General features: G+C 48.9%; 1 protein-coding gene across 1 annotated transcript; it reads left to right on the top strand.

The window, feature by feature from the left end:
• The first annotated feature begins 1,994 nt into the window (after positions 1-1,994).
• Positions 1,995-23,316, top strand: gjd1b (gap junction protein delta 1b). The gene is made up of 2 exons (XM_076049894.1): positions 1,995-2,810; positions 21,802-23,316. Exons 1-2 carry the CDS (start codon positions 2,740-2,742, stop codon positions 22,649-22,651), a joined length of 921 nt encoding a protein of 306 aa, XP_075906009.1. The 5' UTR covers positions 1,995-2,739; the 3' UTR covers positions 22,652-23,316.
• The last annotated feature ends 4,085 nt before the right edge of the window (positions 23,317-27,401 follow it).

Here is a 27,401-nt window from a genome sequence, read left to right as displayed (position 1 = left end):
ACCTGCTGGTGAATTAAGCCTCAGACTCATAAAGCAACTGATTGCCCCACAGGAACCTCATCCATTAGTCCTCCGCTTACAGGATTTGCAGCAGAACACTCTATAATGCACGGCTCTATGTCTTCTGCAAGGCCCTTTTAAAAATCCATGTCATTCTAGTATCACTGTAATGGTCCTGAAGCACAGACCTGATGAATTCTTTGGTGAGATGTAGTTTTTAAATGTTGAACTCATATTTTCACTATTCAAAACTACACTACACCTGATACAATGTAGATCTGAGTATAACACTAAGGAACATGCATCCAATGTATTAACACTGGACCTCCTTCCGGTTGGCCAGACCATCATCGTGTCTCCTGGCTGATTGCCACACTGTGCAGAACAGACAGAAATCATTTTGTGGTGGTTTTTAAAGAGCATGTTTGTGTTTCATTTGTCTGCTTGTGCCGGCGGCAGATTGCAGCCAAGCTGTTTGTGTGTGTGTGTGTGTGTGTGTGTGTGTTTTTTTGTTTTTTTTAAGCAAGCGCTGCACTTCCTCTTCTCCCTCTATTTGCCTCGTTCCCTTCACGTGTGGGACACGTTGCTGCCAGATTGTCTTGGCATGGAGGGGGTAGGACGGATTACATTTGTGTGCACTCACTCATTACCTCCTTAAGAATAGATTACTACCGTCGTAGTCTGGGGAGTCCAGGCAGCAGCAGAGGAAGCCACACCGAGAGGGAACATTGTGACAGGCATTTTGTGCAACGGCTCAGTGGCCCCCTGCCTCTCTTACCTTTTCCCCTCGGTGCGCTTCTGAGTGGGGAGGTGGGGAGGTGGTGCGGAGAGGGAGGGAGGCCTGGGCTGTGAGGTAGCTGATGTCACAAGCATCTCAGTCAGAGTGAGATAGACAATTCTGCACTTTTATCAGGGTCATAGTGAAAGAAGAAAAAATGCAACTTACACAAATTTCATCCAAAAACTCTGATTTTGTTTTTCACTTATGAAGAAAAAAAAAAATCCTTCCACACATGGAATTGTGTGATTTCGAATGCATGGAAAAATGCACAGTTTCAGTATTGACATGATCTAACTTTTCAGTTCTATGTAGCTGCTTTTGGTGTCACGATAAACATGGACCTTTCATGACGTGCGTGTGTGTGCGTGCGTGGGTGAAGAGAGAGCGAGCGAGAGCAGTTCCCCTGCGCAAATTACTCTTAATCTTGATGACTGTCACTAATGCCATTTCCAACTCTCTCTGTACTGCACAACACACATGCAAGCACGACACTCATTCAACGCACTCGCCAACCTGGATGCACGTGTGTGTGTGCAACTGTGTGTGTGTGTGCGTGTGCTTGGAAGATCACTCTTGTTACAGAAGGTGTCAGACAACACAGAAGACGAGCTGATCAAAAACCCGGCGAGGGGAGACAATCAGGAGCGGGCAAAGGGCTCGTGCAGCGTCGTGAAGCCATAGGAGATGGAGAGGAGGAGGAGGAGAAGGAGGAGGAGGGATAAACACAGTGATGGAGAACAAGTGAGAGGGAGCGAAGGGGGAGGAGCGGAGAGATGATTCCTCTCTCTAATCCTCTAGACACACGCTCGGTCTGGCTGCCTACTGGCTCGCAGAGAGGGGAGAGAGAGAAAGCGAGGCAGGTTGAGGGAGTGCAAGCGTAGAGAGAGCGAAAGGAACCGAGTGAGAAGGAGGGAGAGAAAAAAAACCCACACACACAAGATGAAGGTGAGAGAAGATAGGAGATCTGCCTCTTGTCAACCACGCTGAGAGCAGCGGCAGCAGAGGGGAGAGGCTGAGAGGAGGAGCAGGAGGAGGACGAGGACGGGAGAGAGCAGCGACTCTTGCTCAGCTCCAGAGCAGAGGAAGGGAGACGCAGTGAGGAACAGGAGGAGGAGGAGAAGAAGGATGGTGCTTCAGACCAGCGCTGCTTGAGCAGAAACCAGGAGAGGAGCAACACACACACACACACACCAAAAGCCCACAAGAGAGAGCAGGAGAAGACAACCATGGAGCAGCAGAGGAGGAGCCGAGCTGAAGGTGTGCGGCTCCTCAGGCTGACATGAGCCCAGCAGGACCAGAGCTGCCAGGAGATGCTGTCAAGCAGGCAGGCGCAGCGCGTGCCACTGCCACTGATGGATGTCTGTTTGCACGAAGCGGGGCTGCTCCCTGAAGCTCGGCACAAGTAGATGAGCGCCGGTGGCACTCCAGCGCTCAGACCAGGCGTGTGTGTGTGTCTGTGAGCGTGCGAGCGCACAGGAGCATACGACGGAGCAGATGTTGAGGAGGTAAACAGGGTCAGGTGCAGCCAGAGGACGCAGGCAGAGAGCAGCAGGGGGACGCTCATGCATGGACAGAGAGCCGCGCACGTGAGGACGCCTGTGTGTGTGTGTGTGTGTGTGTGTGTGCGCGCACGCGTTCGTTTGAGTTCACGAGCTTCAACTGACCACCGAGGTGCAAGACAAGGATGCGTGTGTGTGCGTGTGTGTGTGATGGGGAGCAGCCGCACAGTGTGACTGGGACGCCGCTCAGCCTCCACCGCCGGGTTGATCTGTGACCGCCAGACGTTGCTACCTCATCTCCGCTCAACAAGTGGACTTGTAAAAAAAAACAACAACAACACAACAACCCAGAAGACAACAACTGGCCGACTGGGGAAAACCCTCTCACCCGGCCGCTCGCCCGCCTGCCCCGCCCCCACCTGATTTCCTGCGCCTGGTGGATGCCTCCTGAGTCCAGCCATGGGAGAATGGACCATCCTAGAGCGCCTCCTGGAGGCTGCTGTGCAGCAGCACTCCACCATGATCGGGAGGTGAGTGTCTGTTGCGGTCCTTTAACTTTTTCGCTGGTACACGACTCGCTCGTGCTTGTTGTCATGTCTGCCACACACAGGCACGCACATACACACACATGGCCTGATAAAACCCAACGTCTCTCTGCTCCCCGCGGGTGATTCCTGCTCCAACGTGGCCGTTGGCAGGAAGAGCCGAAGGCTTTAGCTTCTTTTAATCCCTCTGAGTGACACAACGACGGGCGGGTTGGGGAGTCAGTTAGGCAAACGGGGAGGGACGCACTGAGCCAAGTGCGGTCGGCTCTGGGCATCCAGAGGACGTCTCGTGATAAAAAAAAAAAAAAAAGAACAAAGTCCTCGCCTCGTGTATTCCTTTCTCCGACTGTACTCCGCTGCGCCTCTATTTCCTCGTGTCTCTTGTGTCAAGTCTGCTTGGGGAGCCGTCACGTTACACAAGCGTGCCTCCCCACAGACCCCCACCCCTCTCTGTGCGATCTCTCTCTTCCCCATCGCTGTCAAGTTATGAAGTCACTTCACAACCTACAAAAAAAAAACCAACCAAACTAGTCACTAGTGCAAGGTCACGACAGCCATGATTTATGCATGATGCTACATGCTGAGATGTCTTGTGTTTTAGCTCCCGACCGCCGCAGGACGAGCAATTATTGATGAGGGTCTGAGCCACAGACACAGCTCGGCTGCGAGGACGCTACCGGACAGGATTTTGGGATGTAGTAAAAGGGCACGTCCCCGAGTTCTTCCTCTCGGTGCATGCGGGGTGACCACGCCACGTGTTCGGCTTGGGTTCATTAGCGGCCGTCCGAGCACTTCAAACCAATCACCCGGAGCCACTGACTCAGCCTGTGGCCAGTGGTACCTCTGAATTATTGAGTGAATAAATAAATGTCAGCCGGCCGTTGAGGAAGCTGATGTGGAGAAATTTTGGCAGGACATCTCCCGTTGACAAAGCTGCGAGTGTGAATTATGTTTTGTTTTTTTTTGTTTTTTTCTGTCTGTCGTGTCCGCTTATGTAACCAAAGTGACCTCAAGTCGCATTCCGAGAGTCTGCTGGTCGAATGCTTTGCCGGAGCCGTTTCTCCACGGTGCCGCGGTGAATGATCGCTCAGCGTTCGCTCATTCATGACACGCTGGAAGTGCGTGCGCTGTTGCTCATTCGCTGGAAGAGTCATTCTGGCTGCGGGGGTCCGGGCAAGTGAGAAAGACAGGACGCGAAGGAGAGAGGCGCTTTTTTGCAAGGAAAGGCACCAAAGACGAGATGAAACCAACCCCCCCCCCCAAAAAAAAAGGCAGATAGAAGGAATGAGAATATGAGAAGAGTTTGATGAAAGTAAAGACGATGAGCGTAGAGAGAAAAGTCATACGATGGGGGTTGGGGGGGAAGGAGTGTAAATGGCAGAGAGGAAGCAGAGCAAAGGCGGCGAGGGGCAGTTATTCACAGACAGGCGAGCAGACACATGGCCTCGCTCTGCGGGCCCTTGGTCGGGAGCCAAGAGGAATGTCTCGTCACGAGATGGTGCTGCATGTCACAACCTAAGTGGGGCAACCGGGATGCCGGGGCAGCGGAAAGCTGCGGATCATCTTTTTGCAGATTATCACTGATGTCCAGACAGCTGAAATGTTCAAATAACAGAGGAAGGCCCAAAAAGAAAGGCTCAATGTGTAAAATGCAGGGGCCAAAATGTAAAAATATGCTCCTGAGTTATATATAGTCGTCAGCTGCTGCCTTTTCATTTGCTTGTAATATATAAAGAAACTTGTATTTACATAAAGAGCAGGTCCACTTCTGCCCCGGCGACCCTGACAACCAGTTGGAATGAGAAAATGGCGTTTGATGTCAGAGCCGTCTCGTAAGATGAAGAGGAAGAATGTTGCAGGGTGATGCTGAAGTCACCTGCTCTCTGCAGGAACAGCCAGAGCTGTTGATAGCCACATTATGGCCACAGCCATGATGGACACAGATACTAAAAATACAAGGTGTTCATTTCTTTGCAACTTGTTCTCCTCTCACCAGATGCTGCAAAGTCTGACGCACTGGTCCTTTAATCTGTCTCGTTTCATCTGAGCCCTAGTGCAGCCTTGGTGCATTTTGCTTTTCTATAAATATGCACGATTGAAATATTTTTGTGTGTCCAGAAATATCTCAGTGAAAAAATGTAGTGTTTTTCTGCAGCCTGTACAGTCCTCTGCTCTCTGATATTTAATTTGGGTCGATAGTTGCTGGGACAGGGTTACTTTTAACAGTACATATATATATATATATATATATATATATATATATATATATATATATATATATATATATACATATATCATTTTTTTCGACTGTGTAGGCACACCTATGTCGTGTCAGTCAGGTTATATTTTCGTGCAGACATCCGTGGTCGCCGGGGGATAAAGCCTGCTGGGATTCAATAATCCCTTTTCTCCGGTGACACCATTAGGACGACACTTTTGGTTTTAAATCAGACATCCTGACAACTGTTGGGCGGATTTGTTCCAAAGAAAATTCACAGCTGACGTTCACGTTCCAGCTACAGGACGGGTTGCAATAACACGGCGACTCTTTTAGCAATGAAATGTCCTAAATAACGACGCTAAGCTGTTGTAGAGGTGTGTGAGTGTGATGTATTAGCTGCTCTTGTTGCTGGTGGATGCTGTGAAGAAAGAGGTTGTTCAGTCCTGGGGCTTCAAATTCAAAGGTGTGTGTGTGTGTGTGTGTGTGTGCGTGGGTAGGGAGCGGGTGTTGTCTTTAGGATTTACACAGCAGCAAGGGGTCTCTCATGAGGGACTGGGGGTTGGAGAAAATCCGCCACCTCCGGCTGCTTGTGAAACTGTGAGCGTTGTTGGGAGGCGCTCAGCGTAATGGCAACGGTGCGAGAAGCTTTGCAGCGGTTTGCACAGATTTCATCCGCTGCAACTCTGCAAGTCCAAACCTCATAAACTCGCCATGTCCGTGTCTTTATGTGGTCCCTGCAATGCAAGTCTCACCAATGACATCATGATGTATAAAATTGAACACAGATGTACATCAGACCTTTTCCACCAATTGAAGTAGTTGAAGATGAGGGCATCGCTGACAGCGCTAATTGCAAGCACCATATTTGTAGTTTGATCACGGCCAGTGTATATGATGATGACGTCATGGGGATGTCACCCACTGGTTTGTGAAAAACCCTTTCGAAAGCCTAGAGATTGCTTTCACAGTCGGCGCCATCTTCAGTTTCTGGATTGTTTTGAAACTGGAAGATTCCATAGTTTGACTAGTGGGCAGTACTGGAGGTGCAAAGGGTAATGATTGGAGTGAAGCTTTTGCCCAAACGCACGCCCACCCACTGGTAAGCCGACTGCACTTGGCTACTGAACAGCAGCCACACTTTTTCCGCCCGAAATACCAAATCAGACAAATTAGATATTGGACGATGAGCGATAAAGATATACATTTTGTGCCTCTCTCCGAATTAACATCCAGTCGTTCTTAGCCTTTTTGCAACCACTTTTGGTGGTTTCTGCTGGCTAAACGCTAGAATGCAGGGTTTTTTTTTTCCCCTTCCATGTTGGAAACTCCACATCTTTATATACACTCACAGTCTCTCCCTGACGTCCCCTCCCCTGCATTCCCCTCTAATCCACCTAACCTGGTTCATCATCTGACATAAAGCCATGCTAACGCTAAAACCCATTGGGGCGCCGATACAGTTAGTCTTGCTTGGAGAGAACTTGGGAGACAGCAACCACCCCCCCCCCCATCCGGAGGCGATGCTGGCGTTTGCTCTCCTAAGCCCACTGTGACAACAGGCTCCGGTCAATTCGTCACGCATGAGTCACACACACACATTACGGTGGTAGGGGGGTTTGGGAGGCGCGGGGGGGAGGGGGGGGGGGGTATCACATTTGCTGTTTGTGTAAGATTACGGGCGGCTGCAGAGATTTCGTGTGTGTCGGTCCCCTCTGCTGTTTGCCGTGGTGGCGCCACGCGTGCTCCTGATGTAGATCCTGATGCCGTGTTTGTTTATTCCCCCTGCTACAACCGTGATTAATTCCTGCCATTAGTGGGCAGCGAGAGGGGCGGGGCATGTGTAAATCGCTTCCCCAGGTGCGTCCCTGGAGGGGCGGGAAAAAAACTGTGATGAAGCGACGAAGCACTCTCAGCAAACATTCGCCAACACGTCGCAGCCTCACCTGCAAGCTGCCATTGGTCCGCGTGGGACTGCTCAACATGCAAGCCCCCCCCTCTCCCACCACCACCAACAAACTCTCTCTCATCGATCTCCAATAATGGGAGAGGAAGCGGAGCTCGACAGAAGACAGGGCACTTAATGAAACCGTCTATGGGTGCATCCCACTGCTCCACGAATGGACTCGTGGTTTGCGGCCACGTGAATGTTAAGCGAGTGATTAAAGCCGCAAGTACCTCATTGACTTGGTGGGCTGTTAAAATAAACTACGACAGTGATTAGCAGGCCAAATATGCCTCCTTCAACCTCGGAGTCGGGGTTAAACAGTCGAGGGACTTCATAATAAAATCGGGTCAGTCTTTACAATCGGTTTTACGACATGCACAGCAGATTGAAGACCATAAAATAAACAACTGCATGCGTCCGGTCATAAGATTCAGCCTGAAAATATGGAAAGGTTCTATTCCTCATTCAATGAGTGCGTTTTCCTAATGTGCGTCATGGTCATTTGCAAAGTACTGAACTCATTCACTGTTTTTATAGGACATGAGGGTGCAATGTTGCCCATTTTCTGCCTATCAAGTCTTAATAAGTTGCAATGAAATAGAAGGTAGAAAGGCATTTCAGGCTGCAAAGATCTCCATATGCTTCCCTATGTTCTGTACATTTTTCAGGATCATACATTTAATGCTGACCATAAAGAATGCTAAAAGCCTGACTTGAAGCATAATGAATCATTAGCTCCTCTGACTTTTCTCTTAAGTTTAGACGCTTTCTTCTCAGTTTTAAACCTCTGTGTGCTACATCGTGTTTCTCCAGATGTTCCGATGTTTTGATGAGGGGTATGAGGAGTCAAGCTTCCCGCTTTTTACGCCTGGCAAATCACTGCCTGCACCAAGTGCGGTTGTTTAGACAGTCTTCTGGATGCACAGCTGCTCCGCTTGCATGTTTGAGATGCTCTCTCTCGTGATCTGACATGCATCTTCTTCGAAGAATACCCATAGCAACACGCACGTAGCGCAGTCCTTGTGTTGTAATTCACTCTGAGCCTTGAAGGAAGTGGAATTTTTTAAAGACAAAGAGAAGGCAGCAGATGTTTGCTTGTGTCCCAGCGCGGCGCTGCACACAGGTGATGAAAACTGCACGCTGCTGACGTGTTCCCGCAGGAGATCTGCTCCTCGGCATTGACACTGGCCGCGGCGCTCAGCACGGCTCCTCAGCGTGAGCTCCCTGGCGACGGCGAGCGCTGTCGCTCAGGAGCCTTCGCCTCATACATCAAGGTGAAGGCGTACGGCTGTGTGTGCATGTGTCTGTGAAAGACACATTGTAATCAAGCACGACGCAAACGGCAAAGCTGAAACCTGTGTTCATTAGTGAGCGTTGACTTGTATGGTGTGTGTGTGTGTGTGTGTGTTTTTGGGGAAGAGGTTACACCAACACATGACTTTTACATTATGGCCCGTTTATTCAACAAATCCCGGCGGCGCTGGCGGCCCCGGCGGATGTGATGGATGATGCTGTTTGCGCGGAAGAGGGCTCATGTGCAAAGTGTGTGCTTTATTTCAGCGGCAGGGCTGTTGAAATCCCCCCGGGAGATTTTCTTCTCTTTTTCTGTTAAAAATAAAGAACCCCTCGGAGGCAGAGCGGGACCTTCAGCGTGCAATCTTCTCCATCCCATCCCCTCCCTGCCTCTGCCTTCACACCTCCTCCATCTGCATGAAATGACCCCCGGCACGCCATCGCTTGTAATGTCAGCGCCTCCCCGGTGGTGACATGAGAGACTGGTGATTAAAATGACCTCCTGCACTGTGTGCGTGAGCTCCAGTGAATTCCTAGCGGGACGAGGATGCACGTGCACATCCACCGTCTGCAAAGGAAGAGGCAGCATCCGGTGGAAAAAAGAAAAATTTTGAATAATCACAACAATGCAGATGCGTTCATTATTGAAGACGCTCCTGGTGCACACTGGAGCGTTTATGTTGATCTGCTGCACGGAGAGACGCGAGCGTTGAGGAAAACGGGAGCCCAGGGAGCAGGAGGAGGGAGCGGCTCCGAGGCTTCCTTTCATGACTTGACTTCTACTCGCAGCCTCCACAGGGACCTCCGGAGCTGTTGCTGGAATAAAGGGAGCGGAGAGCGACGGCGCGCGATTATGCAGCTCTGTGTTCTCGAGTTCCCTCTGCTTTACACCTCCAGTCCGCCCTCCTCTCCTCGCTCCCACTCACTCCAGCTCCTCAGCTCGTGCGCTCGTCCTCACGGGCTCCTGGGCGCTCTCGCCGTCTCTCTTGATCCTCGCCGTTCACATATGCCAGGGTAAAGGCCCCCAGAGTTGGCGTCTTCCTTATGGTTGCTGGTAGATTAATCGATTAATCTGCTACGGCGAGCGTTCACCCGATGATGAACCTCTACGTCTTGGCCACAGCGCAGCGCTGACAACGACCTCCCTCACACCAGCCTCTCCATGTTTACGCTCTGAGTAACAATATGACGCGGTGGAATCGAGAAAGAGCTCGCCAGGATCCCGCAGGATGGGGATGGACGAAGACGAGGAGAAGAAGGAGGAGGAGAAAGGACAGAGGGTTGAATGGATAAAGATGGAGAGATTAAAGCCGGCGATGGGGTCAGAGTTGAGACAGATTCCACCTTGCAGGGCCGCGGGCCGAGACTCTCTGTCTCTGGCAGGGTGACTCAGTGGGGCTTATGGGTTTAGCGTTAGCACCTCACTGGAGGACACAGCAGGTCAGTGTTAGAACGATACCGCAGGGGTTGGTTTTAACCCAGACACCGAGTTGATACGCAGGAACAATCCCACCGAATTCTGGGCTGAACCTCCTGACCGTCAGTGAGAGAACTTTAAAACAAACATAGTCAACTCAAACAATTTTTCACTCCATGGTGATGCACTTTTAAGTGCTACCAAGTGATAGAGTTCAGAAACTGTTCAAGTTCAAGATCAGAAACTGTTGCATGGAGGAGTAACTTCAATTGGCAACTACGTTTCAGCGTTATTTGGTATTTTGGAGGAATATTAGCTGTTGAAGTACAGACACACTTTTCACTGGCGAATGCACTTCATTTCCAACTACAAAGCCATGTTCTCTCTCCTTTATAAATAACTGGACCGGTATGATGAGAGACCTTCTTGCACACGAGCTGCCGTTCTCAGATCTCAGAGCGCAGAGATGGAGAATCGCACGCCAGGATCACGCGGTGCGATGTCAGGAAATCAATAAGTCAACATGGCACCGTGAGAGGCAGTGCCTGCTCTCATCTGCAATCACCAGAGTGTGATGCCATGCATTATTAATCTGAGGCGAGGTTTACATCTCAGCCAGACGGTTTTTGCACCTCGTTGACATGAGCTGCCCTCGAGGTAAACAAACGCTGCAAAAAACTCTGATAAGATATCTGGGATAGAGAGAGATTTAATATTTCTGCTGCTTGGTTGCTGAGTCCTGCAGCGGTCCATATCGAGCACTGTGACCATTCATTTTTAACCAGGTAGTCGCCCCTTTAATAAACACAGACACAGAGATGAAAGCACGTTTTCTCCCCATTGCCTGGATCACTGTGACACTTGAAACAGCTTTTTTGAAGGGGCCACAGTGTGGAGGCAAGGCGTGACTCAGTGACGCTGCTCGCAATAATTCCCTGAATGCAACCATTAGCAGAAACAAACAGGTGTGGAAGGTGTGGATGGTTAGAGGAAAATACAAGACACTGTGCTTCAACACTGCAAAAATCAAGCTTAGTTATAAAAACATCTGATTTTACTAATGCAAAAACTCTGCATTACAGAACCACAGCAGTGACAGTAGTCTGTGCCGTGTAATGCTGCCGCTTCTGAAACGCGACCCCGGCACGGATTCTTGTCTGCGAGCTCACGGCTGTGAGATCATCGTGTGTTTAAAATAAGCGCTCCTTATCGCACGCGGCTCCGCTCGCAGCGTCGCTATGTAGGGACGCAGCAGTCAACAGGCTCGTTTGCTTGATGGATTGCAAAGTTTGTAGCGTGATGCTCTGATAAACCCCCACTTTGCTCTCCTCTCCTTTCCCTTTTCCATTTTTCTCTCCCTCCACCTCCTCACTTTATCTCCCTTCATCTCACTTTTTCTAAAGATTAAAAGGCCATTGATCCCCCCCCCTCCCCCACCCCAGCTGTGTCTTCACACTTTCCTGCTCTGAGTCACTCGGGCTGCAGAATTGCTGTCGTGTCTCTGAGCTTGCGAGACGTTTTGTTACAACGCTGTGATTGGCACGACGTGAATATGAAATAAAAGGAGAAAAAAAAAGCACTACCGCCTCGCCACCACCCATCTCCTCTGCCAGGGCCAACGTGCTATGAGGTGACGTCGGCCACGTGAGCGTAGCAATACTCACAGACATCAGCAGATGGTCGCCCAAATATAAAAAAAAAAAACGGTGCATATGCGAAACCTGCATCACGGCCCCAACGCTGACTCACTGCTTGTGGCTCCAGTCCTACAAATGGAACCATTTCCTCGCACGCTGCCAGAACTGTCACACACACACACACACACACAGACACACAGAGACACACACACACACACACAGACAATGTCTTTGCATGTGAGCAGCCAGGAAGAGTGTGACTGTGCGTTCACACCTCGGCACACACAACTCCCGTTTGCAGATTCTTTCCTTCAAACGCCGAGGTCAAGCTGATGGGATGTGAGTCGGGGGTGCAATGGAGTCTTGGCGCGGCGCTGCGTTCACACTGTTCCTCCAGCCAATTATGAAGAGCTTCGTCGGCGCCGTGATGTGAGATGGCTAAATTTAGGCGTCGCAGGCTGACAGTGAGCACTTTCATCACCGCAGGAAACCGCAGCGTCTCCTGACAGAATCAGCCTCCTGTCGCGATGTTGCGTTTTTGATCATAGCAGAATGATGGTGAATGATTTGCTCCCAGTGACTGTGCCATGGAAAGATTGGAGGAACTAGGGACTGTGCAAGTAGTGAAGTGATCTCAACCTGGTTTAGTTTAGTTTCAAACTGAGGACATTTGCAAGTTTCCTAAAGACAAAACTGGCAATGTGCCAGTGTGAAAATATCAATCCAGCGAATGAAAATACTCAGCCATCGTGTGTCATGATATTACCCGTGCATATATATTTGATGTAGAGTAATTCCCAGATGGACTGAATGATAGAGCAGGTCAGAATCGGGAGGGTGGTGTATTTTTGAATTTGTACGTTGGGACCCTGCTTGAAACCCCACAGTAATCCCATTACATATCTAATCAGATCAGTGAACCTCAAGTGGAGATCCAATAATCCACAGCAGACACGACTGAAAGCGGCCTGATGAGAAACAGTGTGCAGAGGCAGGTATTTCTTTGGAGGGGTTGTTGTTGTTGTATTTCAGTCGGGTGGGTGTCTTGGGGACGTTCCCTTGTGCAGCCATGTGCCGTCTGCTAGTGACTCACGGAGGCTCCCTGCATGTGCCAGAGTGGATGATTTGGGCTGCGGCTTGGCACGGGAGACGGCTGGGGAGTTGGCACGGACACGTCGGCCCTAACTCGGGATTGTCCAAAAACCCAGCAGTTTTAATCCGGATTAAGCCCATCATTTCTCTCTCTTTGCTCTCTGTATTTCCCTCCATTGACCTCACTCTCTCCCTCCCTTCCTCCCTCCCCCCTCCTTCCTTTCCCACCCACGCGTTTGCTCTCTTCCTGCTGCTCTTTCTCCTGCTCGTGCCTCACTCCTCCATCCTTACCTTTACCCTCACCCCTTGAAAAAAAATCAAATATAAAAGATGCTCCGAAACTAGCTGGCCCCCTTCCAAGCCGCCACTTCTTTTCATTCATGCACTTGATCCATTCAAAACGATCGCTCGGCGGTGGATTTTTTTCCCCCCAGAAAGTCAATTTTTTTTTCTGGCCTCCTATTTATGACATACTTGATGGTCTAATGTGTTGCCAAGGTAACTGCCACAGCTACTATCATCACGGAGAGCCTGTTGTCGGGATGTTCCCAACCTCCTGCGCTCTCGCCGCTCTCTGTTAGTAGGTGCAACATGGCAAACGTGCATCCTTTCTATAGCCGTAACGTCACATCAGAAGGAGAAGCGTTTTTACGCCACTGCACGCCTCAGCATCACCACAGGCTGGGGTGTTTACGCACATGTAGGATTTATGAAATGTAAGATGTGATTCACCTCAGGGCTCAGATCTTTTCATCCCTGCAAGATGACCTCATAGGTTATATCAACACATGACTGAAATACCTTTGTGTGTGTGTGTCCGTGTGTGTGTGTGTGTGTATGAGACCGAGAGAGAGAGACAACAGTGGAGGGGGACAGAGAGCGATGGCTTGATAAGAGAACAGTATTAGAAAATGCTATTATTAGATTTCCATTTCAGCAGCTTACAGATGCTGGATTACGCACAGGAGACTGTTCCTCGGCAAAAAAAACCCACAAACGAACCCTGGCTGCAAGCACGTTTTTATAAAAGCTTCACCGCCACGCCGCCGCCGGTTACTTAAAGAATGAGCGGCAGAACATCTGCACTTCTGCATAATTGTGGCACATGACTCGGTCATGTTGTAGTGGGATGGATGTCGGCTCGGAGGCCTCATGCCTCCTTTTGCGGGGGCAGACCTCAAAACAAGAGTGGGTGAAAGCCACCACGTGTGGACTCTTGCATGACCTGTTGTTGCTCTCATTTTCCGTCTTCACCCTCCTCCTAAGTTGCCCACATTGCAGTAAAGATTAGACGGTCAAAGGCCGGTGGGTGGACTCGGTCACTCCACTGCGTCCGCCGTCCTGTGCATTTTACTCCCCTGGGATTATTTGTTTTAAGGTGCTTTGCACGTAATGCTCCTTGAACATTCATCCAAATAAGTCCTTTCGGTTGCAGTAATTTATTTGACCTGAACCCCGACCAGACCTGACAGACTCCGACACCATCTGCCTGCAGATCAAATGCTGGAGCGAGACGACGGTTAAAACCATTATTACTGGTTGGCATGATAGGAACTCATCTCCATCTTCTCCCGAGAGGATGGAACTAACACCCGGCCATGTCCGACACAATCGGCTTTGTGGCGCCGCGCAACAGCTGGACCAGAGCGCGTGTGTGTACGTGCGTCTGAGTGTGCACGCAGTGTGGCTGTCTTGTCGATGTTCGAGTGTGTCCGAGGAGGTGTTCTTCCATGCGTGTCACACTGGGGCGAGGGTGGCCGTGCACGATAAAGGTCTGTCGCTGGGGAGAGAGTGCAGCCTCCTCCTCACTCCTTCTGTCACTGGCCCGGAGCACCGGAACGCCCCCCTTTGGCGATGTGCATGTGTGTGCGTGCACGTGCACCTGTGCGTGTGTGTGTGTGCGTGTGTGTCTCTCTCCGGCATGAGCTTTGGACGCAGCTCGGTGCCAAGTCACCCACTGTGAACTACGATCTATGGATAAACCTTGGCACGGGATCACACAGAGAGAGTGAGGGAGTGAGTGAGAGAGTGAGTGAATGAGTGAGTGTGGGGAGTACACGCGTCCTCGTCTGATGTGACCAGATTAGATTTGTCAGCGCCGCTGCTACGGTGTATTCAGGTTACCACCTGGAGCCCGTGAGCCCAACAGGAGAGACAGAAAGTCCAGACACACTGAGAGCAGGAACAAGAAGAAGGAAGGAAGGAGACCAGGGTGCTAAAGTGACAAGGTCTTGGAGACGCTAAGAAGTGGGATTCAAAAGTCTGCTTCTGTTTTGTGCCGTCTATTTTTGATTTATCAACACGTTATTTTTTGCTCTTGCTATTTAAAGGTATCATTGTTCATTCAGGGGCGGAGCTTTGCCGAATTGGCTGCTTCTAGCTCAAAGTGATGCTGCATCGATTCCGGCATTTACACATGTTGACAGCTTAAGATAGTAAAAAGTTGACTAAAGGGGGGGGGGGGGGGGGGGGTGAGGCTCAGAGAGGGAGCCAACACACAGTGACATCATAAAGGGCTGATTTCCAGGAATGAGGGTTTTAATGCACACTGAAGAGTGGAGAAACCAAAGGACGGACATTTCTCACAGCTTGAGACTCATTTCAACGTCTAATATGGCTTTTTTTTTTCTGGAGAGTTCCTTGTAGTTGTAATTCATCATCACGTCCCGGACTCTCCCGACTGAGCTGACGTTCTTCCACCTGGCAGGTCCGACGCGAGATTGTGAACAAAATAAATGCAAAGGCGTCTCTGACACAGCCCCATCGCGCCGCTCGTCGCAGAGCTCGATAAGCCAAACAGCCGCCCGCGTAAAATTGCATTTTCTCCGAGAGCGCAGCCGATTTCAGTCTGCTTGTCAAGCAAAGTGAGAGACATGTGAGTCAGAGGCGGTGGAAAAGACGGCCGAATAAGAAAATAAGAAACCAAAGAGTTGATGAGGAGGTAAACAGAGGGCGGAGGAAAGGAGGACAGGCGCAGGGGGAAGGGAGCGAGGCGGGAAAAGGCGGCCCTAACCGGCAGAGGCAGCAGGTATTGATGGAGGCTAAAGGTGACGGCCTGGGAGGGATTAGCCGCTCACTCGTAACATTGATGTGTTGACTTCAGCCGATGCACAGCTGACGGACTCCTGAGCCTGCAAGAGACGGAGCGAGGAGCGACGCTTCTTACTGATTAACCTTTGGTAGCGCCCCCCACCACCACACACACACGCACAGATGCACACACACACACACACCCCACCGTCCTGGAATAGGAAGGAACTTCACCCATTCAAAATAATTAATTTGTGCTATTTTTAGATTCCAGTTTTTGAAGTGGATTCTACTTCCCTGCAGTGTCTACCTTTTTTTTCTCTAATTAGGAGCCCAGTTACCTGCTTCTCCTCGTTAAAATCTGTCCTCTTTTTTTTTCAAATGCAGCAGCAGCAGCAGCAAGCTGATTAAATTTGTTGTTCCACTGAGCTCCACCGCAGCCTTTGCTGTGGAATAAACGAGCATCAGGCCACGGTTGAGTTGACAAAGCCGAGCTCTAACCGGTGCAACAAATCTGCTCCTCTTCTCCGCACCAGAAACTTGCTGTTCCTAAGTTGACTTGGCTCATCCCTTCAACACACTTCTCATCTGCCTCTGTTTTTCTCTTCTTCTTTTATTCCCCCCCACCTCGTTCTGCCTACCCCTTCTTCGCCTGTTGCCGTGGTAACTAGCGGAAGGGGAGCCGAGTGGAAGGGAAGCTGAAGGGGGCGAGGGAGGGAGGGAGGGATGGAGGGAGGAGGGGTGAAGGAGGGGAGATTAGAGGGAAAGGAGGCGGGTTGTTTCGGGTTTCTGGGTAAAGGAACCAGTGCTGCTCTTCTCTGCATCCACCTTCTTTTTTATCTACCAGTCGTCTCCAAAGCCGTTGACTCCCTGTGGCCACCAGCAACACCAAGCATCTCCTGTTCTTGCATCATCTTCCTGATTAGCTGCAGTTTCCCCTTTCCGACCACCTCCTTTGTCCGCGATTCTTGAAAAGATCGACTTCGACATCTTAACGTGCTGCCTCTTCTCTCCTCGTGCATTTTTGCACCAATGGCCCTTATAAAAACACACACACATTTTTTTTTCTCTTTGCCTTTTTTTTCGCCAGCATCCCTAAAACTCGCACAATTCCACCGTAGCCTCAGTGCTCCTGTCCTCCCCACGATTGGCACGTAAACCGCACGGGAGGCCCCGCTAAACGCGGGTTGACATTTAGCGTTAAGCAAGATCAAATATAGATGCATGCCGAAAAAAAGTGGGAGCTATCAAGTGTGCTGCACTGCGCACGGCATTTCAATTAAGCTGAATAGCGCAGACCGCTGGGCCATCAGCGGCGTGCGCAGCGAGGGAACTCCCATGTGCATGCAAATGTAAGGCACACAGGGGGGGGGGGGCAGGTGGATTCGTGCAGAAAACTCCTCCTGCTATGTTTTCTGCTTTTTTTTCTCATCGCCGTGCACGTTTTATTCTTCGAGAGCTCCGAGTGTGACAGACACCCCGGGGGGGTCGGCGATGCACGGTGGCTGGAGGTGTTTTTGTGTTGTTTTGTCGCCACAATAATGAGAATTATTATGCACCATTATTCCTGCGTGTATGATAACACGGGCAAACGTGCCAGAAGGAAAAGGAGCGGCAGGGAAGAGGGAAGAGGAGAGCGGGGTGAGAGAAGCTCTGTCGCGTCTTGGACCTGAGAAGCAGACTGGAATATGCATATGGGAGGGGTTAACTTTTAATTTGAATGGCTGTGACAGCATATTGGTCTTTAATCGGAGGCAGCGTGTTCCAACTGTGTTTTTTTATGTTTTGTATCTAGCAACAAATGTTTAAGCATAAAATACCGCTGACGACCGCTGACAACCAAAAAAAAACAAAAAAGTGATGCGGGCAAGCACACACACACACACATACACACACACGTATATATATATATACATACTTACATATATGTACACATACACACACATACACACAAATATACATATTTGCTCTTCATTTCTGCTGGACATTGCCAATTTTCGCGAGTGTTGAAAGGAAGACGAGCTCTCCGGGCTGCTTTCACAACATTAAACGCACCCTGCGGCTGTTTTTATGGAAAAGTAAATCTGGAGATTATTCCTGGCGTGTGTGTGAGTTTGTGTGTATGTATATGCGTGTGGGTGGGTGTAAAACAGTAGCGACTGGATGCAGATGAAAAAGATGGGGAGGTAGAAAGAAAAAAAAAAAACAGGTGGTGGTGGTTGGGGGAGGGGGAGGTGCAGTGTGTCGTACAATAATCTAAATCTATTCCATGGCATTAAAAAAAAAAAAACCTAATGCAAGAATCCTCCCATGGCCCAGCCACAGATTACAGCAGTGGGTTTGCGTGTGGAAGCTATTATATAATTCATTCTCCGTGATGAGATTTTCCTCCGTTGCTGGTTTTCCTTACTCACCCCACCCCGCCCCACCCCCTCCCCCGTCAAGCCCTCCCCCCCTCCTCCATCTCTCGCTCCGTGTACCAGCACTGGCAGGTTTCTCTTTTAATTTAAGTCCGCCATGTCCGAGCCACAGTGGGGTTTTTTGGTGACTTTATAATCTTTTTATCCCTGTCTGGAACTAATTCATCTTCAGCAGCAATTTGAAGGTCTTCTTTCAGCGCTTTGGTGGGTCAAAAACAACAACAACAAAAAAAAAGCTGAACGTCTACTCGCTGGTTGTCGGTTGTGTTTTCATGCACGTGAACTGAATGTGTGGCAATGCAAAATACAGTGCGTGTGCGCATTTAATGCAATACCAGCTCACTCTGGTATTGTGAAGTCTCCACTCTCTATAAGCTCCTTAATGGAGTCGCTACAAGGGCAAAAGCACTTGTTTTAAAAAATATATATATATATTTATCTATTTTTTTCTTTTGTCCCTCTTCCTCATCCTCTCCTCTCATTGGCTGGCGAACCACAGGTGGGCGGATCGGAAAATAAGTACATTTATTTTTCATTCTGGAGGTCACCGCTGATGAGAGGTGCATGTGAGGCACGAGCGTCAGACTCTGGAAAGGATTATCTGTGCCCTTCGACTCCACATCTGTGCCACACGGGACTGGTAAAGCCACTGTGCGATTGGTAGATTACCCTTCACACAGCCAAATGCCGTCTAATGATTATCTGGCGACATCCAAGGTGCAGTGCCAGGGGACCTCCCCCCTCCACCCACCTCCACCTCCCTTCTGGGACGCCGCTGTCCGGTCACAGCGGCGTCCACATCAAAAGACTTTTGACTTGATGAATCCATGCTGATTGTTCACAGAGGAGCGGCGAGGCAGCCTGAAGTGACAGCTATGGCTTCCTTTATTGAATAAATCGAGGGTATAATCTCGAGGGAGGAACGGAATAAAAAGCCAGAGATTTAGAATCTTAAGCTGAACCTGCTGTCAGGAGAGCAAGTGTCCTGGTTTGTGGAGGGGAAACGGGGGCAAGACCAAAATAGACTGACAGTTTGAATAAAAAATACATACGTAAAGACTTGAGTTGTTAGCCCTCTGTTTGCAGCCGCCCTGTGAAAACACCTGAGCTTACACGTGTTTGGAAGGGGACAAAAACAAGGCGGTCTCACAATTTATATTGGCTGTGGGCTTGTCACCAAGGACAGTCACCTTATTTCATGTTATTTCTATTTCTATTTTTACATTTGTACAATGCTTTTATCTCTCTTTATACTGTCGTGTGGAATTTGCCGTGCCTTTTTATTATTACACTGGTTCCCTTTTCAAGCTGCTGCAAATGCAAAATTTCTCCTGTAGATCAATAACGTGCCCATCTAATTTAATCTTTGTGACCTCACAAGGGGCGGCGTGCTGGAAAACTGTTTGGACGCTCAAACCTCTTTCAGAACGACTCTGTGATTTGCAACCACGGAATTCCAGAATCCCTCCATGAATGTGCTGCACGTGTTTTGACCTTGATCCGTTCCAAAGCTGTGCAGAAACCTTTAGGGGGAAGTGTGGAAGCAACCTGGATCACTCTTGCTCGTACAACGATAAACCGCTGAGGTCCGACTTCCCTGTTACTTCTTTCAAAGCCCTGTTACTTAAAATGTAAACCGCTCTGCATTAGGAGTGTGTGTATATTTTCACAGGGTCACATAGATCTTCCTGCAGCGTCCCGCCGGCTCCGCCCCTCCTCCCTCCCTAAAAAGCCATTTTTATATGTCAACCTCTATTGACTTGTATGCACAAAGAACACATAAATCCATGATAAATGTAATGAGGTCAGGTTTTAAAGGGCAGCATTAATAGCGTGTTACTCCGGGTCCACGTGAAAGAAAAGTAATGACGGTGATTAATCATAGCATTGTTTATGGGACTTTCACCATCAGCGTAAATGGTGGCGATTAGGGAGACTTCATCTCAAATATGGGACTCTGTGGAAATTCCTCAGATCTGTGCCACTGAACTTACGGGCGGTGAAAAATCGATGATGCGATGAGCGGCGGCGTCCGCGGCCATGTCTCCACAGAGTCTGCAGGCTCAGGCAGTCTGTCTAGCGGGAGGCAGGAGGAAGAGTCGCTACTCGGAGAGCTTCCCTGGTCTCACATCTGAAAAATAAATGAGGGATGGCAGAAAAAGAAAAGGAAAAAAACCGTAAGAAGAGAACAAAGAGAGCGGATGTCAGCCGGAGTTGAAAGGGAACAGGGTGCCGCGTGTTTGTGGCTGAAAACATGAAACACACACACACACACACACAGTGCTCACACGTGAAAATTCAGCCCTTCCGACGCTTCAGTACACACGCATTGATAAACAGACTCAGACAGTCGATTGTGCTCAGCCTTCACTTGGGGGCGACAGGAATATTTCTGTCTCGACTCAGCAATTGGCACAGAAGTAAAAATAGATCAAATTGATTTTTTTTTTTTTATTTAAACAAGGCTTTGTGTGGGTGCGCAGAAACTAATCACAACTTCACCTTAAGTGAGTCTAATCAGGGGTTGCCATGGCGACTGGGCGTAATGATGTGGAACACGCCAAATTTAGATGTGATTTAGATTTACCTGCAAAAACACACACACACACGCGCACACACACACACACACACACACACACACACACGCACACACACGCACCGCACAGATAGCTGGCTGTGAGTAATGAGCACCGATGCCTCGCTCAAGCTCCTGGCACAGCAGCCACTCTCCCGAAGCGTTTACACTGCTTAATAAATGAAATATGCCGCGCTCTCCCTCTCCGGTCCTTATCAGCGCTAAGGACGACTCCACGCTGACACGTCGTCCTTCTCCATCACCGCTGGAGCTCTCCGCCGCTCTCTCCACTCCTCTTCTCCTCCTCCTGATTACGGAGCTCAAGGTTCCATCATGATGTTTCTCCACTGCTGCATTCCGAGGCCTTTAATGTTTTTTTTTTGTTTTGTTTTTTTTACAATTTCAATGTCAAGGCTGCTGAGAGACCCTCTTATTTACAAATATGTATATATATGTGTGTGTGTGTGTGTGTGTGTGTTATATTGCAATATTAAATATATATCTATATATACATTTTTATACGTCTATACATACGTACATACGTACTGCACTATTCTTGCTAACTACTAACATGTTTGGCAAGAGCCTCACTTAGCCTAGATTTCTTACCAAAATTAAGCAGCGCTAATAATACACACAAGGACGTGTCAACATTTATGCCTATCAGCGTTCATTAGTTAGACGTAGAGTTTTGCGCAGATGGTTCAAAGGGAAAATATTTATTTTAAACTGCAAATTGAGTGTTTTCACACAGAACATCACAGCCACAAGCTGCTTATTTCCCAACTGTACAGACTTTGCAGCACTTAACACACATCGTCTCCCTCTAAAAGGGTTACAATTCAAGAACTTTTGGCAACATATCAATTGGACCACATGTGGATCTTGCCTTTGTAAAACAGCCTTGAGCTGTCCACAGCTGGGTGTAACTGGGAGTTTGAGGAGTTCTGGTCCCATCACTTTGTGTTGTTGTGTGTCTTTGTCATCCTTTGAGTGTTTGAAGGCCTCTAAATTGTTGGATTAAAGGGAGCCAGAGAGCCTTCGAACACAACAAGATCAAAGCTAAGCTGTCCTATGGATGAACTTGATGCTTTTTAAGTGGTAAAATCCTCTGTTCTATTATTTGAAACAATCTTTATGCGCTGATTGCACTACAGCGGGGTGCGGAGATCATCTATTTATGCACGTACAACCGTCCTTCGCCGGTTTGTTTTGGTTTGTTTTTTTTTTTGCTTATCTGAATAAGATGTCGAAATGTCTTATCGTCCAAGGACATCTTGAGACGTCTCCTCCGCTTTGCACACGCCCGGTAATCAACCCCCATCTGTGTCTCTCTCCTTCTCCAGGATCCTGCTGACAGTGGTGGTGATCTTCCGCATCCTGATCGTGGCCATCGTCGGCGAGACGGTGTACGAGGACGAGCAGACCATGTTCATCTGTAACACGCTGCAGCCGGGCTGCAACCAGGCCTGTTACGACAAGGCCTTCCCCATCTCCCACATCCGCTACTGGGTCTTCCAGATCATTCTGGTGTGCACGCCCAGCCTCTGCTTCATCACCTACTCCGTGCATCAGTCGGCCAAGCAGAAGGACCGCCGCTACTCCTTCCTCTACCCCATCATGGAGCGGGACTACGGCGGAAGGGACGGCGCGCGGAAGCTGCGCAACATCAACGGGATCCTGGTGCAGCACGGTGGCGACGGTGGTGGTGGGAAGGAGGAGGCCGACTGCCTGGAGGTGAAGGAGATCCCCAACGCCCCGAGGGGTCTCACCCACGGCAAGAGCTCCAAGGTGCGGCGGCAAGAGGGCATCTCCCGCTTCTACATCATCCAGGTGGTGTTCAGGAACGCCCTGGAGATCGGCTTCCTGGCCGGCCAGTACTTTCTGTACGGCTTCAGCGTGCCGGGCATCTTCGAGTGCGACCGCTACCCGTGTCTGAAGGAGGTGGAGTGCTACGTGTCGCGCCCCACCGAGAAGACGGTCTTCCTCGTCTTCATGTTCGCCGTGAGCGGCATCTGCGTGGTGCTCAACCTGGCCGAGCTCAACCACCTGGGCTGGCGCAAGATCAAGGCCGCCATCCGGGGAGTCCAGGCCCGCAGGAAGTCCATCTGCGAGATCAGGAAGAAGGACATGGCACACCTCTCGCAGCCGCCCAACCTGGGACGCACACAGTCCAGCGAGTCGGCCTACGTCTGATGGGGGAGTAGAAGAAGAAGATGAAGAAGATGAAGAAGAGGAAGAGGAGGAGGAGGAGAATCTGGAGTGAATGTGCAAGAGAGCGAGAGAATGAATTTATTATCATCTTATTTTAACAAAGACGGTTGTCGACAGTATGACCTCTCCTCTGTGTTGCTCTGATGAAAGAGAATGTAAAAAAAGACCAGAAAAAGACCAAACTTTCCAACTCTCTGACTCGAAGTCTGGTGGGAGTTGAGAAAGAAGAAACTTTAAAAAAAAGAAAAAAGAAAATAAAAGCATGAAGAGGGACGAGCCAAGGGGTGGGGGGGGGGGGGAGGTTACTGTGAAAATGACGCACATGCTTTGGAATCTCGGGGGGGAAGATAATTCCAAATGCCATTTTATACTTTTTGTCTTTCTGACTAATTAAATTCTCCGCCGGTCCTCGTTCCTGTCAAGAGTTTCCTCAGGAGGCGGGATTGGGCGAGGACTGCGAGACGAGCCGAGCCGGAGAAGGCAGAGGGGGAGCAGATGAGAGGCTGTTTTGTATTCTTTGGGGGATATCGCTGGAGGATGACAGCAGCGTTTGATGGCGTCCCATGGTACTTTTCCTGTGGACCGTATATCAGCCTCGATGAATGCTGGAGCACAGGCGAGGGGAACCAAGAGGGGAGTTGGGGAGGCGGGAGCAGGTGGTGGCCGTCACGGCCTGAAGAGGAGACGGATGAGAAAAAGAAGAGGTTCCAGCAGCTCCATGAGAGGCCACTCTTCCACCCCTGGCGTCGTCTCGTGGAGGCTGTCCGAAGCCGAGGGAGGGACGGGGGGAGGAGCTGCTGCCTCCGTCGACCTTCGCCTCCGCTGGAACGACGCTCTGGCACGAGCCAAAAAAAAACCCCAAAACACAAAACAGACTGACGATGTTTATGCGCTGTCTCTTGGCAAAGGACGGCCTCAGCACAAACACAGCCGCTACCATAAACACTTCCCCGTATCTCTGCTTCGCAGCTGGCAGCTACACGGAGCCCGTGGGGCTTCGGGGACGACGGCAACGACCCTCGCCGCGAACCCTCGGCGCAAACGTTGGAGAGGAACCAGCGGAAAAACAAACAAACGTCGGTCGCTTTTCGAGAGCACAAACCAAACTTCTCCCTTCCCAGCATTCCACGGTGCTGAGAGACAAAGGGAGGGGAGGAGAGGAAGGCCGGGATCACTTTATTACACCTTTAATGAAATTTTATAAAAAAAACAAAATATATATATATATATATATGGTATATATCTATATATATATACAGTATATCACCATAAGTTATGACTATTTTTTTTTGAGAAAGCGATGGTGCCATCCTTGATATATTTAATTATTGTCAAAGAGTTGCATAGTCTATATCATGATTATATTATTTATCCATTTAGAGTATATACAGATAGATTTATGACTCTACGGTGGGTCGAGTGGGACACAAAGCTCTGTGTTTGTTTTTTTTAACCTTTTAAATCTTACTTCCTGTCTGTCTTTTTTTTTCCATGTTCATTTTAGTTCAAGGATGTTCTCATTGGTGTAACTCGACTACAGACACACGTGGCGGTAGAGGGAAAAGCTGGCTGGCTTTGTTTTTTTTAAAAAAAAAAAAGAAGAATCCCTCGGAGCTGCGCGGCTGCAGGCGCACTTCACATCGCTTCACTGTGCTTCGCCGTACAACGACGCAAGCTCCTCCCTTTGTCTGACGAGACGCCGTCTTCTGAGCGGGAGCTTCATTTTGTTCCTGCCGCGTCAGGCGCGCAGCTTCGAGCGGTCGGAGGCCCCGCGGGGGGGCCGAGCGTAAAAATGGCATGTTTACAATGACGTGATGTTTCTTGAATGACTTCGCTATGTAACCGATGAGTAGAAACTCTGGTGGGAAGTTTTCTTTCGGGGCGGGTGGGAAGGGAGGCGGGTCGGTTATTGTTTTGGTTTTGAAGGTTCTTTTCTCCTCTTTGTTTGCTTTTGTCTTTTCGGACTGGATTTCAACATGCATGCCTTGTAAGAGAAAAGGAACGCCGAGGAAGAAAAAAATGAAGATAAAGACGACGGAGACGCACCTTGATTAGCGTGAGGAGGGAGAGTAGCAGACTGACGGAACTCGTGTTGGGATTGGAGGCTTGTGTTGCATCGTTTGAGGCACGCTGTGAGCCTGTGGAACCAGACATGACGATGGAGTCGGGTCCGGCGCCGCTGGTGCTGTTTGAGACCGCGTTTAATTATTGAGCTAGCGTGTAGGACCTGCAGGGGGCTCTAAGGGAGGGGCCGGGTAACTGGGACAAGTGGACATAAAACACGCTTTGGAGTCAAATACGCTTGGCGTATTTTTTATTTTTTTTGCCTCCTAGCACGTGGATTTAATGAAAGAGTTAATAAAAAAAAAAAAAGCTCCGCAGATATGTTCAAAATTATGTTCAGAATTCTCTTAGTTGTCTTTTGATCTTGCCTTATTCGTTTATAGCTTCATTAGAGAGTTGTACTTTTTTTTGTTGTTTTGGACCAACTTGTTTTGATCACGCATAAAATGTTGATCTGTTGCATCAGCAGCACTTGAAATCCCGCATGTGGCCCCCATGGCGTGCATTAAAAAAAAATGCAAAGGGCATCTGAAGTTAACTTATAGTTTCAACTGAGGAACTTGGTAGTGCTGAAATGGAGACGTGATGCCTCCATAGAGGAGTGCAGGAAAAGAAAGCTCGCTTGCGTTGGACTCTTCGAGTTGTGACATCAGTGCCTCGGTCGGAAGAAAATAGCTTGGCGTGAACCCGCGTCAGGGCCACGTTCACAGGTTAGCCGAGGCTACAGTTGGCCCCGAGATCCCCGGCAACAGCTGATGCAAAAAAAATAAAAATAAATAAACACAGGCAGAATCCTCCGTTCCTCCATTCACTCCCTCTCTCATAATCTCTATGACTCTTACAGGTGATTATCCCCAGATTTAGGCTCCTCTGAGAATCTCCGCAGGGGCTCAATGGGCTCGTTGCAGTCTACTGTACATTGGCGTGGCACGCCACAGTGCCTAATTATAGCCCTTGAGTCACGGCCACCCCTCCCTGGGCAAGACGGCTCTGCTCCTATAGCGGAGGCTTAAACCGCGACCTTGAGATCAGGGCGGTCAAGCCAATGTCCTGTACTGTAGGCCGCCACCGCGCAGCGCCGCTCCTTGCTAATCCCCCAGAGAGCACAGGTCAACACGAGTGAAGGGGGCGCTATTTTTAGAGGTGGGGGGGGGGGGTGCGTAGAAATACCAATTCGCAGAAAAACACGCAAATCAGTTTCGGCTACAACGACGGGCTGAGTTTCCTCCGGCCTCCTGTTGTCATGTCTGGTTCCATCCAGGTCGGGAACACAAACGACGACGTAGAGGGTCATAAATGTGTCCGGGGATCCTTTGGTTTACATTTATCCAGCATATATTAGCCACTAACGACTCCAAAGGTTACACAGTCGGCCGTTGCACTATTTCTTTCCCCCCCAAAAGGGAAAAACAGGCCCAGAGTTCTTCCAGCAGTCCACTACTCTCCGCTGTCTACTTTTTCTCTTTGTCAATGTGAAATGAATTATGCAACTTTGTTTCGTTTTTTGTTTTTTTTCAATTCATTTGCTTATCTTTTTTTGGGCTCGTGAATTGATTTTATTGTCTGTTGCTCTTTCTGTGCAGTGACATATCAAAAAAGATAAAATATGTTCTTTTTTCTATATAAAAAAAACAAAATGTTTTTTTTAATGTGTGTAAATCAAAGGTAGAATGTTAAAAAAAAAAACTATAAGACTAGATGAAAAAGATATATTTCCTCCCTTGCCAAAGTGATATGCAAAATCTCCTTTTTTCAAAGTTTTTCTTTTTTAAAAAAAAAAAAAATGCATGTTTAATGGCAAGAGTAAGCATGTTTCTATGTTTTCCTCAACAGAATCTTTAAAGAAAGACTTTTTTTTTTTAGTCCAAAATATGGAGCAAAGCTATTATGTCTTGATGCCAAGTGTGTATATTAATGACCCAGTTCTTTAGACAGTACAGAGCCAGGCAGATGATACCAACTCAGTGATGTTAAAAAAAACTTCCTTTTACACTTTTCTAAGTCTCAGTCTCACCTCCCAAAAGACGTTTGGAAAGAAATGCGTACAGTCAAACCTTTACTAAAAAAGAATTTGCACATTAAGCTACCTTTCTAATCTCTTGTTCTTGACCAATTTTAAGCCAATATATGACAAAACACAGGGTACACGGGAATAAAGAGCATACAGGTTAAATTCTGGCGCCGCAAAGGTGTCAGAAGCCGCAACATTCCAGGGTTCAATTCCCAGCACAAGATGTGATTAATCTCCAGTTAACAGCCTCTCGATGAGAGGTCCTCAGCGATGCCCCTTACGGGCAACTTATTAGACAACAGTACGCCACACACAGCCGACTCAGGAAAGACGACAATGCTGAACGTTTTCTACTAAAAATGCTTCTTCATGAAAACGCGCTGAAAAAACACTTTTATAGAAATGCTAAATTCATCAGCAAACTTTCCATTGACCCAACCCAAGACTATTGTCCTCGAGTCGCTTACACTATGGTGCTTTTGAACCAAAAAAAAAAAAAAAGAGTAAAAAAGAAAATACAAGTAAATTAAACACACAATGATTCGAACACATTCCCTCGTTTTATAGCACACGACTGCCCCACGTCACAGCAGGACGTGTAGAAAAGCAGGTCTCCTTAATAGAAACTCTAGCCAGTGCACCCAACTGTTAGCGCAC

The sequence above is a fragment of the Nelusetta ayraudi genome, unplaced genomic scaffold (genome assembly GCF_046127955.1).
Source record: "Nelusetta ayraudi isolate G7.1 ecotype Tasmania unplaced genomic scaffold, CSIRO-AGI_Nayr_v1 ptg000120l, whole genome shotgun sequence".
Classification (NCBI taxonomy): domain Eukaryota; kingdom Metazoa; phylum Chordata; class Actinopteri; order Tetraodontiformes; family Monacanthidae; genus Nelusetta; species Nelusetta ayraudi.
The sequence above is the reverse complement of the archived record's forward strand: the minus strand, read 5'-3'. Positions and strand labels throughout refer to the sequence as shown.